The 16,287-nt window shown below is 40.9% G+C and overlaps 1 protein-coding gene across 1 annotated transcript; it reads left to right on the forward strand.

The window, feature by feature from the left end:
* Positions 1-1,461: 1,461 nt before the first annotated feature.
* On the forward strand, positions 1,462-3,451 carry LOC103718946 (scarecrow-like protein 18). The gene has a single exon (XM_008807962.3). The coding sequence runs from the start codon at positions 1,645-1,647 to the stop codon at positions 2,905-2,907; it is 1,263 nt and encodes a 420-aa protein (XP_008806184.1). The 5' UTR covers positions 1,462-1,644; the 3' UTR covers positions 2,908-3,451.
* The last annotated feature ends 12,836 nt before the right edge of the window (positions 3,452-16,287 follow it).

A 16,287-nucleotide genomic window follows, 5' to 3' on the forward strand; every position in this document is an offset into this window, starting at 1 on the left:
AGAGAAGCAAAGTGAAAAATTATTGATGATACAAGAGTAGGTGTACAGGGATCCAACAAATGGCAGAAGATTCTCTACAGGGTGGATTTATGTGCATGACAAGTCAGTAAATCCAATTTGATAGAGGTAAACTAACCAAAAATACCAGCTTTTATTCTTATGTCACCCTTCTATTTAGTTATTCTCTCTCATGATGTCCTTAATTTTACTAGTTCGTACTTCTTGCATCAGTACTATCTACTCCATGAACTTCCATTTGTTCCTTTTGTGATGCTGTTCAAAGGAAAGGAAAGGAAGGGAAGATTCTGTCAGTTTTGGTGATTCTCGGGTCTTTTATTTCCTCAAGTGAGAAAGATCTTTTCCCACTTCTTTGATCTAATAGGGACTCGAAGAGAGAGAGAGAGAGAGTTTTGAGGACCCCATCCCCATGGAGCTACATAGATGCATGTTGTTCTCTTTTGTTCCATCATCTGTTCAGTTGAGAGGAAAAAAGATCATTCAGAAAAGCAAGGAATGCATCTTAATCAGCGTCAGCAGGCACCCTGAGTTGGTGGTGTTGGCGATATGTTCCTGTTGATGATATTTCTTCTCATTGGGAGGTGGGTGTGATCGAGCAACCCTCTTTGGCTCATGACCTGCAATACTCCATTTGCTGGCTGCCAGGATGTACAAACATGCATTGCTTTCACATTGATGTGAGTGAATAATGGAGCAAGCAGTGATCAAGACTCGACTGTTTGCTGTGCCCATTCCTTGAGACTTCAGCCTTTTATAGAGGGAGGAGAGGAGGATAACTTGGCTGCTGCAGCAGTTCATCTCGAACCGATGACAAGAGAAGAGACTGCAAGGATTTTATCTGGAATCCATCAGTCAAAGTTCGTACATGGTGACAAAACAAAAGATGGTTGGAGTTGGGAGGTTTGAGTAGTTTCTCTTCACCTGCTAAAAGCTTTGCATGTTGGATGAAGAGGATTAAAAGAGAATACTGGAAAAGAAGTTCTCCAGACTGCTGCAGTAGATCTGTCCTCTTGATTTCCTCCTTTTTTAGCAGTAGTTTAGGAGCATCTTTTGCTTCTCAGTGTCTTTATCTTATAGTCATTATCGTTACCATTCTTGCACTCATCCCTTCCATTATTACTTGCTTGCTGAGTGGCGATCTATTTTTTCACACATGCTCATGGAACCCTACTCACCATCCCATCTCTCTCTTGCCTTGGTTCTCTCTTTCCTAACCTGGCGGTTCTAACTTTCACTGCTTCTGCTGCATCGCCACTCAAGTTTATTGAATGTTTTAGATTCCTCCCTTTCATTTACCTGCTCCTAAGCTAATATTAAATCAGTTTACATAGAGGCTATCAAAGTCCAAAAGCAAAGGATCTAGAAAAGGACAAAAGAAGGTATAAAGCTCTCTTTTCTCTCTCTCTCTCTCTCTCCCTCTCTAGAATACTATGGAGAGAGAAAGGGGCCTTTTGAATGCTCTCCTCTCTGTCTCTTGTTGAACATGCCCTCTCAAAGCAACTGCATGCATTCTTAGATGTTCATCAACGCAAGGGACCGCAAACCTCCCATGCTATGTTTGCCTTCTCGCTGGACCCATAACTCCACTCCATTCCTCGGCTTCACAACCTCCGCCTGCTACTTGAGATGCTCACCTCATTGAATTCACACGGAGGAGGAGGCGGCGCACAACACCATGACCACCGCCACCCCAGCCATCAAAGCTTACCACATGGACATATCGCCCCATCAACCCGTTCCTGCCAGTTGCTGATCGGCTGCGCCGAGCTCATCCACCGCGCCGACTACTCCGCCGCCCGCCGCATCATCTCCCTCCTCTCCACCATCTCCTCTCCCCATGGCGACTCCACCGACCGCCTCGTCCACCAATTCACCCGTGCCCTCTCGCTCCACATCGACAGCCTCACTCATCTCCTCCCCCCCTCATTCTTCTCGTCCAATGGTGACACCCTCCAGTCCTCCTACCTCTCCCTAAACAAAGTCACACCCTTCCTCCGCTTTGCTCACCTAACCGCCAACCAAGCCATTCTCGAGGCCGTCGATGGCCGCCAATCCATCCACATCCTCGACTTCGACACCTCGCATGGTGTGCAATGGCCTCCTCTCTTGCAAGCCATCGCCGAACGTTCTGAGCCCTCCAACCGGCCGTCCGTCCGCATCACCGGCACCGGCACCGACCTTGATGTCCTCCACCGAACTGGCGACCGCCTCAAAGCATTCGCCAGCTCTTTAGGCCTCAGGTTCCAATTCCACCCCCTTCACCTCCCTACCACCAATCCTGATACTAGTGCTAGTTTCAGCTCTTTCCAACCGCACCCGGGCGAGACCCTGGCTGTGAATTGCACGCTGTTCTTGCACAAGCTTCTGAGGGATAGAGGCAGCGACGATCCTGCGTGCAAACTTATGGGTTTCCTTCGTGCGGTCAAGGAGATGAACCCAGCAGTGGTGACAGTTGCTGAGAGGGAAGCTAACCACAACTCACCGGTATTCTTGCAAAGGTTCATGGAGGCATTGGATCACTACGCGGCGGTTTTCGAGTCTTTGGAGGCTACACTGCCGCCCAAGAGCCGGGAGCGGCAAGAGGTGGAGGAGATGTGGCTTGGGAGGGAGATCGAAGACATAGTCGGCAAGGAAGGGGAGGAGAGGAGGGAGCGGCACGAGCGGTTCGAATGGTGGGAGGCTCTGATGAGGGGTAGGGGTTTCTCCAGCCTCCAGCTGAGCCCCTTTGCACTGACGCAGGCAAAACTGCTGCTCCGGCTGCACTACCCTTCGGAAGGTTACCAGCTTATTCAGATGTCGAAGAACTGCTTGTTTCTAGCTTGGCAGCACAAGCCCCTCTTCTCAGTCTCTTCTTGGCACATCATGCAGCAAAGCCAGAAAGAACCCTAGTTGATCTCCTCAATTTGTTAGCTTTGCATATGCCTCTTTGATCCAATTTCCATTTTCCTTGGTGGCGAGTTTTGCTTCTTTAAAACCAGTGGGGTTCTCAGATGACAAAAAAAAAACAACTTGAAAAGAGGGACCAAAATATAGATACATCGATAGGTTGATATAGCATTAAATGGTGAGGTCTTTGCTGAAAAACCCTAACCATGATTGTTCGACTCTGCTTGATGTTTCATGAGTATGATGGTGCACAATGCAATGGCGAAATTTTTGTAGTAGTGAAGAAAAAGATGTAGAGTGACCAGCTTCACTTATAAGAAAGTAGTGAAGAAAAGAGAATCTTAAGTCTCAGCAATTTACTTGCTCTCTTTGTTTGGCTAGTCCATTTGCTAGCCAGCTCCCTGCAATTTAGCTATCCCTGTAATCCTGCGATATATTGCAGTGTTTCAGATGTCAAATTCTTAGATGCCATCGACGAAGTCACAGTATTGTGGTTGTTCGTATGGCCTTTGCTTAGGCTTTTGGGCTATAATGTTGCTTGTGCTAGTGCTTTGCCTCACCTGTATTCTTTTTCTTTATGGGTCCTCATGTTTGCATGGTTTTTTGCTATATCACTGTCCTGCTTCTTGGTGGTTTGTGCTATATTTCCTTATTTTACTGATTATGCCGGGTCTCCGCTAGCCACTACTTCAAGCCCTACAATATAACAGTACAGCAAATGGGATTTATGAGATTAATCAACACATATATAGGCCCTTCTTCTCTGCAGATGAATAACCTGTATTTCTAATATATTCTTTTTTCTGGTGCTTAATTCCAAGATATGTGGGAGGTGCTCTTGATTTCTGCACCCATTCGTTCCCTCGATATAATCCATGGCACTGCACCATTCCATTCCCACCACCTTAAATTCTGCCTCTTGTCCCCTCAAACAAAACCATTGGACTTCTAAACCTAAATTTAGGCGGTCACCTTGTCCCCTTTCAAGAAATCCCCTTGGGAATTACATCATCAACAGACCCCTTAAGCTTCGGGATGTACCTTAGCAAACTATATTGTCATTGTATCGAGCATTCTAATACCTCTTGTAGAATGTGGTCTAAATGGCAGTTATAGTCTTCAAATTTAAGTTACACCATTAGAATATATGATTTGCTCTTGCTTCACGTCGAAGAGAAGTTTGTATTTTCATATGGGGAAATTATGGTGGCAAATAATAACTTTAGATAGATATGATGAATTCCCCCCCGCGTGGTGGGGATAGATAGAGATGCATCACCCTCATGCACCATAATTTATTTTAATTTCTTCTTTATCATTTCTTTACCATTATCTACATGTTACCGAAATCTAGTACTTTTGTTCCATAATCACTAAAGCATGCATATACGTTAGCCCATAAGTGCTCCTGTAAGAGCAAGAAAAACAATATATACTATGCTCTTTAAAAGCTTAATACCCCCACTTATGTGCGGACGAGACCGTGCCTATGGTGGGATACAAACAATAAATAAACTAGGGATAATTAAATAAATTATTAAACTGGAAAAATTAGAACTTATAACTTCTAGCAAACTTGAGCTGTAATATCATATAAAAATATGTGAATGTAATATTTATTCACATCACAAATATGATATATATAAAGAAACATAATTCCATGATTTATGGGAATGTATTTGGTATGCCGTCCCATATGATCCCATGATTGATGGGAATATATATGGTATGACACCCCATAAGATGGATGGACTCTACATGGCATTTGATCCCACAAAATTCCATAATTGATAAAACATATATGGTATGTGATCCCACAAGATTGACTGGATATCTATGATATGTAATTCCAAAAACATTTACATAATTGATGGGAAATATAGCATCTATTTTAATTAGTCATGATTTTTCCAGTACCCTAGACAAGATAAGCTACTAATTAACCATACATAATATAGATAGGTGGCTAAGCTCGACTGCATCCCGTCATTATTTTTCTTTTCCATCAGCTTCTACCAACATGTTAACAATTCCTTTTCTTTTCCAAGTAGTCATGACTTTGGTTGTTCAAGATACTGGGAAAAGGGCACATATCAATAGCATTTGAGGCCCCAAGTAAGGTAATAATTAGAAACCCTTAAATTCAAGGAGAAGATTTCTAATTTTTTTTTTCTAATCAATTCCTATTCGGAGTTGGATCCTCTAACATTCTTAAATTCTTTCTTGTATTTTCCATCCATTTTATATTCTTTTTGATACTCCAGTCAACCGTGATGGCCTCTCATGATTTGTTTTACATTTTGTGAAATGAAGCCTGGTGGAGCGACCACCATTTTGCTTAAAAGAAAAGAGAGGGCAAGAAAAACTTTGAGCCTTTACTTCCCCTCCCCACCATGCAACCTGTTAAGACAAAAGCTAGACAAAACCTATGCTTCTCTTAGGGGTTATTAGGAGACCTGTGACTAGAGCTGCGGGTGCAGGCCAACCTACTTATTTGGATGCCTACAACTCAAGTTGCACATAAGTTAAGTTACCCATTGGACTATAACTTAGAGCTATCTTGCCATAGGTCTACTTGCAGTTAAAATAGTCACAAGTTAAGTTGCAACCATGAGTAAGCATACTAATTTAAAAAATTCTCTTCTGCTCCTGCCCTTCCGCTTTTCTTTTCTACCCCTACTCTTAAGTCTTAAGTCCCTCTTTGTCGCCACTCTTGATGCTGCTACCGGCCCTGCTACCTCCGAGAGGTCCATGACCACCTCCTCCATCTTGAACTTCACCTCAAAAGGCCTCTCTACCTCATGCATCCCTCTTTCTCTCCTCTCCCGCTCTGCTCTTGAGTCCCTCCTCATCGCCGCCATCAATGCTATTGCCGCCCTTGTCACCATCAGGAGGCTCACAACCACCTCCTCTATCTCGAACTTCATCATGCCGCCCTCCTTCTCCATCATCGCCCATTCCCTCCACCCCTCTATTGCACCTTCACTGCCATCCTCAAGGCTTGCACCAATACCCACTTTCTCCCAATGGGAGTCCAGATCCACAATCAGGCCCTATTTATTAACAACTTCATCACCAATCTCTTCATCTAAAACATTCTCTCTCCATGTACATCGAGTGCTCTGATCTGACATCTGCTCACAAGGTGTTCAATAGAATATTTGTCAAAGATATCCCTCTTTTTCACAAACTCTTTTCCAAACACAAGAAGTGTGCTTCCTTTTAAGTCAATAGTGCAACTTATGTTGTAGCACGTTTTGAGTTGCAGTGCCCTAAAGCTTTGAGAATATGAACTCACATAGGCCTCAAAGTTTTTACAAAATTTTCTCAAAGATCTCGACTACTTGACCCCATGACAAAATTTACCGTATAGAGCCATTCCCACTCATGCCGATGAAATGAGAGTCCAAGACCACCATGTAAGATTTTCCCCTTTTATTGGAAGCTTTTTCAGAAAAAAAATTTATTTTATATTTTCCCAAAATCTAGTCAATTTGTTTTTCTCTAAATAGTAGATTTGACAAATGGGCAGGTAGACTTGCATTATATAAATTTCTTCTCTATTCAGCTAAAAAGATTTTTGCAGCCAGACTCAAATTTGTAGAGATTTAAAAATTCACAGCAAATCACAAGTACTGGTTTGGAAGCTAAAGCTTAACAAATTAAAAAAATTTAAAACAAATATATCTATGCTTTCTAACAAGAGATCTTACCCGTCTGTTCATCTAAAAGGAATTTAAGTGATGGTGAGAAACCTTTATTGTAATTTCTCACATGAGATAGCCATCCATGTGGCTCTTCATATATATATTCTTTTGTTTTGATATTTATTCTTTGCACTTCATTTTTTTTCTTATTTTGATTTTAAACAATAAAAGAGTATTATTTTTGAAAAATAGGATGGAAGGAAATCTAGCCAAAATTAAGATGAAGGCAGGATCAAAAGTAAGTAGTTAGTTGCCTAGACTTCCCTTTTTACTTACTAAATATTTTACCAACTCAGCCAGTTTACACCGTCGATACTAAAGACTAATTAATTCATCCATCTCTCATTTTTTTGAGAAACTGTTTTAATTTACCCTCCTTAGGCTCTATTTGGCTGACAAAAATAGAAGGTTAAAATTATCTTTTGATTTTTCATTGTTTGATAGAAAAAATGTTTAGAGGTTAAGAAGTCAAAATATCCTTGCAAGGCATGTAATAATTTTTTTAATAATTTTGAAAAAAAATAAGAATAAATAAGCACATAAAAGGAGTCCACCTGTGCCTCAACCACTTTCTTTTTAACTTACTCTTCAATTTTGTGAATTTAACCGTACAAGATCTCTCTCTCTCTCTCTCTCTCTCTCTCTCTCTCTCCCCCTCCCCCTCTCCCTCTCTCTCTAGTTTGTTTTTAACAAGTGTACAAAGCTTTAGCCATAGTTTGAGGAGTGTTATAATAGCCAATTATATCAAATTTTAAGCATTCTCATGTGCATCATTTTTTTTGTGGTAAGATATGTATGTAAGGTAGTCTCAGACTCCATCTTGTACATAGTTTATATTTTTAGTTGTTTCTGTGTTTTCCATCCAAAGCCATGTTTAGGCTTGAATTTTCAGTCGAGTCATGTACTAGGACTACCGAGCAAAAAGGGTCCACCTAGGTGTGATAGAAAGCCTAACTCAACTACAAACCACTACACTTAATTGCTTGAGCCTTGGCCTTTCTTCAATACCCACGGTCATCACTCATCTCTACAAACGGAGGAGGATGGATGATAGTCTTGAAAATAGAATTGTGCATGTTGAATGTATGAAAGAAGGGGGGAAGGGGGGAAGGAAGTTAGAAAAGAAAAAAAATACAACATAAATCTGCAAAAATACGCACAGAGAAAAAAAAAACATTGTTCATGTGAACAGTAACCTGACTCGAGCTACTGTTTACGGAACACTCACTACAGCAAAATTGGTTTGTGCCAACACTTTTTGCTCTAGCGCCTAAAATGGCCGATGCTTGTAAAAAGCATTGGCAATATACGACGCTAATTAGTGTCGTTGTAGTGTGTGACCTAAGACGATGCTTATTCACGTCGTCGAAAACCTAATTCTAAACAAAACCTAGCAGCCGCCCCCTTCTCCCCCATCCTCGATCGATATCAAGCCCTAGCCGACCCTCCTCCCTCCTCTTCAGCGCTGACCCTCCTCCTTCCTCTCCGGCGGCGGCGCTCCAGCATTCGGCGTCCTCCACACACCGGCTCCCCACCCTCTCCTCCAACTGTTTCTCCCGATGAATCTCCGGCCGAAGGTATGGAAGAAGAATCTCTTATTCCGTTCTAATTTCGCAATTTTGATCTCGTGATAGCGTTTTAATCTCTAAATATTTTAATTAACTTGGTGAAATATAGTTTTGATTATCTTTTATCTCCTCCTTCCGATTTTTGTACTTCTCTAGATATTATTAGTTGGTGGAATTTCGTGCGTGAACACTATGTTCTGTACTCATCTTCTAGTTGGAGAGGGCACATATAATTTTTTCTTAGAGGTAGCAATGTTTGCTTAAAAAGAATGTACTAAGTGGATCTGATTTAGACCAATTAGAAGATGGCTTTTGGATGCACCGAAAGCCATTTCAAGCATTTCTCTGGATCCAACATTCAAATGCTGGATCCAACACGGACTCCCATCCGTGTGGAGACCTAGTCCTACTCCTATATATGGTAAAGGCATGGAATCGAAGTGTTTGAGAAGAACTTTTCTCATAACTTCTTTGTCTCTCTTACTTAAAGCTAATAAAAATGGACATTTGAACTCCTTGCATGTCTGTGTGATCTGATTGACTGAACTAATGGTTCTAGGGCTTCTTCACATGCTTGTTTGTGCCCTAAATCTACCTCCCTTGAAGTGTTTGAGAAGATTTTTTTTCATAACTTTTTGTTTCTCTCTTGCTTAAAGCTAATAAAAATGGACATTTGAACTCCTTGCATGTCTGTGTGATCTGGTTGACTGAACTAGTGGATCTAGGGCCTCTTCACATGTTTGTTTGTGCCCTAAATCTACCTCCCTCAAAGTGTTTGAGAAGAATTTTGGAAAGTGAAGGGTACTTTTTATAATTTAGTACTCCTGAATGTTGTCAAAGGCTGCTATAAAGGGGCCTAGGAAGTATTGGCTACATGCTTGCGCAACTCCAATCCATAAGAGCCTACTAGCTTTAGGGCCCCACGTAGCAAAACTAACCAGTCATATATCAATTAGAGTTTAATTTTGAAAAGCCACCCTATAGATCCATGAGTTTGTATAGTGATTCATACCCTAATTTTGTTTATTATTTTTTTTATATTAGTTGCAATTCAATCAGTATTTTAATAGAATGGACAAAAGTTGGATAAATAAGTCGAGATCCAGTGCCGAATATTTGAATGGAGTTCAGAATTTCGTTAAGTTTGCTTTTGAAAAATCTGAAATGAGGATGGAACATTACTAATAGACAGTTGGACGGAAGATAAGGACAAGTGGGAGAAAGATAAGTGCTATTGGGGAAGTTGTTGGATGAGGATTAGTAGAGAAGTTATAGAAACCGTTTTGGAGAATTTTAAGAAGATTGTTTAGCTATTTTGGCGCCTATAAAAAAAAAAAGGAACAACAACCATTAAAAAAAAGAGAGGAAGAAAACCTAGAAAGATGAGTGCCATTGTCGGTGAAGCCTTGAGAAATCCTTTTTCTTCCACTTTCATTCTACTTGTTGACCTATTTCTTCTTGGAGCCACCTTCTCGACCCCGTCATCCTTCATCTCAATGCCTTGATGGAGTGCGGCCTGAATATTCTCATTGGATTGGAGGGACCAAACTTGCAGAGGTAATTATCCGACTAGTTCTATCACCATCTTTTATCCAGCCCTCATTTCTTCATCTACCAATCATTATCTCTACCCATCATCATTACCATCATTGTCATCTATTACATTCTTGGAATCCGAGTTTACTGGCAGTAGTTTTTTATTGTTCTGTTGTAGTTATTTTTAGTTTGCCGCACTCATTAATTAGGCTTCATTAATAAGATATCTATCATGTTCTATTTTGTGTTCACATACCTTTATGATGATCTTTTGGGATAATGAGCATTTGCTGAAGTGTCTAATCAATCGCACCATAATTGACTATTATGAAATCATTCTACACCTGTAGTAGTCGATTATAGGTTGCACCAAAATGGTATCAGAGCCAATAGGTATTGCATATCTAGAGATCTTCATTAAGCATCATAACATTCTTTTTTTTTGCACTTTAAATTCTGAGAATTAAATTTCTGCACTTCAAAACAGAGAAGTATATTTTCTAGATTAAAAAAATGTAAATTATATTTTCTGCATTTAAAACTACAAAAATTTTAATTTTTGAAGTTAAAAATACAAAAAATATAGTTTCTGCATTTTGAAAACAAAAAAAAAATTATGCATTCATTTTCCACATTTAAAAAATAAAAAATATATATTTACATTAAAATATTAATTTTTGGCAAAAAATAAAAAAATTGAAAAAAATCTGTTTCACCTCCATAACATTAGAAATACCTTCAAAATAATTTTGGGTCGAATCTTAGCCTACAATCATGTTTAAAAATTGGCAAGATGTATTTAGAGCCCAACAGCAAACCTTAGAGCAAATCCAATGATAGGTAGAACACCGCTTCAATTTCATGACTAGACTAGAATTGAACATACCTGAGATAGTAAGATCTGGGAGAGAGAAATATCATCAGAATGAACTAAGACGTAGAGTCAGACCTCAAGGTAGACAAAGAGTCAATCAAAGGGTAGGCGAGAATAGTGAGTTAGATGAGATAAAAAATGACTTAGATGACCGTCCATTATGTAGAAATAGAGAGAGACCACCATATGTAAAACCCCCTCGTGCTAGATATTGGGATGATGGCATTAAGATAGATATTGAGAATTTTGAGGGGCATTTTTAGCCAGATGCTTTTATTGATTGGGTCGACAACATCGACTAATATTTTGATTTGAAGAAAATTTCTGAGGATAAAGAAGTCAAATTTGTGATCCTCAAATTAAAGGAACATGCACTGGTTTGGTCGAAGCAACTCCAGGAACGAAGAGTTCAACAAGGTAATGATAAGATCCGTACCTGGAGTAAGATAAAGGAGAAGTTGATGCAGCGATTTGTCCCGTTGGATTATTGCCAAAACTTCTATTTGAAATTCAAAAATCTCCGACAAAGGACTAGGACCGTGGATGAGTACACCGAGGAGTTCTATGAGCTCCAAGCAAGAAACGACCTTAGTGAGGACTCTATTCATGTTGCCAATAGATATATCAATGGCTTGAGATGGGACATCCTAGACCAGGTGGAGATGTTCGATGTCTTGAGTATTGATGATGCCCATCGCCGTGCACTGAGAGTAGAAGCACAACAAAAATGAACCAGTGGTCGAAAGTGGAACTCAAACAGAAACTCCACTACCCAAGAAAAAAGTCAGTGAATAAGACAATAAGTTTTCAGAACCCTACTAAGACCATAACTGCCCTAAAGCCCAATTCTAACAAAGAATTATGGGACTAAGGCAAAGGCGTACTAGCACCAGCACCTGATTCCACTATCATTTGCTATAAGTGCCGATAATCCGGACACAAATCCTCTGAATGTCCCCTGAGAAAATCTCGGCCTCAGTCACATCTGATTGAGCAAGGATGCCAGAATGATTTAGATGAACCCAATCTAGAGGCAAATGAGGGTGAATCTGAACAGGACGATGAGTTGGAGAACGACAATGTCCACATTACAAGTGATGAGGTGGGCCCACTCATGGTGATTCACCGTGTCATGATCGCACCTAAGCAACTTGTCTAGGATAATTGGTTGAGGCGAAGTATTTTCTTAACTATAGATACTGCAGGAGGATATAGATGTTCTATCTTGATTGATAGTGACAGTACTGAAAACTTTGTGTCTCAACACATGGTTGATAAACTAAAGATACCTACACAAAAGATTCATAAACTATATAAGGTGTCTTGGTTTAAGGAGGGAGTTAAGATTTCAGTCACCCACATGTGTCTAGTAGAGTTTTCCATTGGGAAACGTTACCAAGATCAGGTATGGTGTGACATTATACCTATAAAAGTGTGCCACGTGTTGTTGGGTAGGCCTTGGCAGTATGATAGAAAGACCCAACATGACGGAGGAAAGAATACATATTATTTTGTGAAAGATAAAATGAATATAACACTCTATCCATAAAAAGAATTGTATGGGTATAACATGAAAAATTCTGTGAAAGAAAGAGGCAAAAAACCTACTCAAAGGGTCTTGATTTTAAATTTAAAATCTTTCAAGGCTAAACTGAAAGAGGACTCGGTAGTAGAAAAAGAGATCTAGGAGGAAGTGGAGATTCCAAAGGCAGTCCAACCTTTATTGTCTGAATTCAAGGACCTAATTTATGAGGATCTTCCAGATGGCTTAACATCCATGAGGGACATTCAGTATTACATTAATCTAGTCCTGGGTGCAAGTTTGTCACACTTACCTCACTATAGGATGAGTTCGATTGAGTACGAGGAGCTGAACAAGCAGGTGACCGAACTCTTACGAAAGGGTTTCATTCGTAAGAGCATAAGTCCATGTGATGTACCTACTTTTCTCCAAAGTTGATCTCAAGAGTGGGTACTATCAGATTAGGATATGCCCAAGAGATGACTGGAAGACTGCCTTAAAATCAAAGGATTATATGGGTGGTTGGTCATGCCATTTGGTCTATCCAATGCCCCAAGTACATTCATATGCACCATAAACAAGGTACTTAGACCATTCATAAGAAAGTTCATAGTGGTGTACTTTAACGATATTTTGATATATAGTCCTAGCCCTGAGTCTCACTTAGATCATTTGAGGCTAGTGTTGTAGACACTTCGAGACCATAAATTGTATACAAATCTAAAGAAATGTGTCTTTTTGTCTGATAGTCTGATTTTTCTGGGTTACATTGTGTCATCAGAGGGCATAAAGGTTGACCCTAATAAGGTAAAGGCCATCGAGTCGTGGCCTGCATCTAAGACGATCACGAAAACCAGGAGTTTCCATGGGTTAGCTTCATTTTACCGATAGTTCATTCGTAATTTCAGTACCTTGGTAGCCCCAATAACTGATTGTCTAAAGAAGAATCCCATCAAGTGAACACCCGCAGCAGAAAAGAGTTTCCAACTCGTTAAGACCAAGCTGATCAGTGCATCTGTCCTTGCATAATCCAACTTTGATAAGGTCTTCGAGGTGGATTGTGATGCCTCACATGTAGGCATAAGAACTGTCCTGAGTCAGGAAGGACGTCTTGTGGCTTACTTTAGTGAAAAATTGAATAACACTCATTCACGTTACTCTACGTATGACATAGAATTTTATGCAGTCGTTTAGGCTTTGCGCTATTGGATGCATTATCTCATTCAACGGGAGTTTGTACTCAACTCTGACCACGAGGCTTTGAAATACTTGAATTTACAAATGAATAGAAGACATGCTAAGTGGTCCACTTTCCTGCAAGAGTATACATTCCACTTGAAATATAAGTCTAGAACCACTAACAAAGTGGCAGATGCCTTGAGTCGTCGAGTTTATTTGTTAGCCACTTTGAGGGCGTGAGTTACAAACTTTGATGCCATGAAGGATAAGTATGCTACTGACCCATATTTTGGTGAGATTTGAGAGTCATATCAGACGACTGGGTCAGTTTCGTCCGATAGCTTTCACATTCAGGACGGATTCCTGTTTAGAGGATCACGCTTGTGCATATGTGGAGATGAATTGCGTGAGACTTTAATTCGAGAATTTCATAAAGGAGGGTTAGCTGCTCATGATGGACAAAGCCGCACTTTAGGATTCCTAATTGAGAGGTATTTCTGGCCTAAGATGATAGACGACGTCATTAGATACATGCGAAAATGTCAATATTATCAGCAAGAAAAGGAAAAGGTCCAGAATACAAACTTGTACACTCTGTTGCCTATCCTTAGTGGCCTTTAGGAGGATGTCACCATGGACTTCATTGTAGGACTACCCATGACAGCTAGGAAGGTTGATTCGATTTTTGTTGTGATGGACCAATTTTAAAAAATGGCACATTTCATTCCATGTAGGAAAACATCTGATGCATCTCATATAGCATATTTATTTTTTTAAGAAATTGTTACACTGCATGGTTTTCCAAGATCATTCACATCTGATAGGGACACAAAATTCACTAGTTATTTTTTAAAAACTCTTTGGAGCAAATTAGGAACAAAATTAAACTTCAGCAATGCTTATCACTCCCTTAACAAAATTAAATTCACTATCTCTTTCAGTGCCTTCTTCGATTCCCCGAGGGAACCTTCTCTTTATCTTTCAGTTTTTTCATTGGAAACGAAATCAATCAATGAAGAGAGAGAACTTTCAAGAGGAAGAAAAGTAAACCGTACACTTGGTAACATCCTTAGATGTTTGGTTAGTGAGCGTCCTACTTAGTGAGACTTGGTTTTAGCACAGGCTGAATTTGCATACAATAACTTTATAAATCATACTATTACTAAGTCTCCATCTATGGTTATCCTATTCCACACATACTTAAACGTGCTTCCATTCTCTATCATGGTCGGATAAGTGTCGAAGCAAAAGACAATAATGAGCAGGTCTGTTGCCCAGATAGACAACCCAAGAGGGGAGGGGGGGTGAATTGGGTTTTAAAATAATTTTGCAATTAAAACGTTGTGGATGACTAATTAATGCTTTACCAAGATGATTAATTAATTGTTATGTGCTGTGAATGAAATGAGAGTAAAAGAAAGAGACACACAATCACAAACACAAGGCTTTTATAGTGGTTCGGAGCTAACCCTTGCTCCTACGTCCACTCCCCAAGTCTCACTTGGGAATTCACTATAACCCCTCGGATTACAGCCGGTTGTTTTACAAGCTCACAACCAAACTTGTTGTTTTACGAGCTCACAACGAACTCGGTCGGTTTTCCCTGGCTCACCGACTAGAACCACCCCGATTGTTTTCCCGGGATCACAATCGAACCCTTACACGTTGGTTTTACACTCGGCTCACCAACCAACCTCTACACCCTTGATTCAATCCCCCGATTGAATCAAGCAAAGACAATATGGAAAGAATAAGAAACAAACAGAAAAACTGAGCTTCTTAAAAAGCAAATTTGCTACAATATAAACTAGAGAGAAGTTAAGAGCCCTCAAACACTTTTGAGTTGGAGTAGAGTAGGGCTTCTTGAACTTTGAGTCTCCTCTGGAATGTCTGGTCGACTTGAATGCAGGAGGAGGCTTCTTTAAAATGCTGGGAAGAGAAAGTTGGATGGAGTTAATGGCGCTCTTCCTTCTTTTCGTTGAAGACAAGTATGCAGAGAATGAATGCTTGATTTTTTTGAATGGAATGGTGCTTCCCTGCCTTGCTACAGTCCTCTGTGGCTATTTAAGCCATCCCCCACGGAAACTAGCCGTTAGACACCTTTTTCTGCCCGTTCTGCACACTCTGCACAACCTGACAAAATGTCCGTTGGGGGTCGGAGTCGACTCGCGCGATCAGGAGTCGACTTGGCTGTAGCGGGAGTCGACTCATGCTTTTCTGGAGTCGACTCGGCAACTGTTCCGGATTTGAATTAAAGTGGCCTCTTCGACTGGGAGTCGACTCGACTTGACCCGGAGTCGACTCGCCAGCTTCTGGAGCTGACTTGGCATTTTTGGAGTCGGCTCATCCCATGAAGTCCACGGAGCCAATTTTCAACCTGGCCCACTCGAGTCGACTCGACAATCCTGGGAGTCGACTCGGCGCTCAGAGCCCGAACTCCCGATCTTCTGTCTTTTGGCTCGTCCAGTCTTGGAGTCGACTCGGACTGTTCTGGAGTCGATTCGGCTCTCAGTTTCCGAAACATGGCCTTCTGCCTTTTTGGTATAGCGCTGCCTTGGGGTCGACTCGAGCTGTCTGGGAGTCGACTCGGCTCTCAGAGACAATAATTCGGTCTTCTGTCTTTTTGGGGTCGCGCTGTCTCGGAGTCGACTCGCGCATTGCGGGAGTCGACTCGAATCTCAGAGTCCGAAAACTGCTCTCTGACTTTTGCCTTGTGAACCACTGAGAGTCGACTCTCGCTTTCTTTGGAGTCGACCTACCAACCATCGGAGTCGACTCGCGTTCCACAGGAGTCGACTCGAATCTCAGGGTCGAAATTCGCTCTCTGACTTTTCTGTCTGTAACTCCTTGGAGTCGACTCATACTACTCCGGAGTCGACTCGGTAAACATCGGAGTCGACTCGCGCACTTCAGGAGTCGACTCGCTGACAGGTTTTGAGTTGATGCTTTCTGCTCGTCTGTCTGTTCTCAGTCGGAGTCGACTCATAATGATCCGGA

The sequence above is a fragment of the Phoenix dactylifera genome, unplaced genomic scaffold (assembly GCF_009389715.1).
Source record: "Phoenix dactylifera cultivar Barhee BC4 unplaced genomic scaffold, palm_55x_up_171113_PBpolish2nd_filt_p 000334F, whole genome shotgun sequence".
Taxonomy (NCBI): domain Eukaryota; kingdom Viridiplantae; phylum Streptophyta; class Magnoliopsida; order Arecales; family Arecaceae; genus Phoenix; species Phoenix dactylifera.

Bases quoted from the DNA above. Each gene is read 5' to 3' on its own strand.
- LOC103718946 (XM_008807962.3), top strand. From the start codon at position 1,645: ATGCTCACCTCATTGAATTCACACGGAGGAGGAGGCGGCGCACAACAC.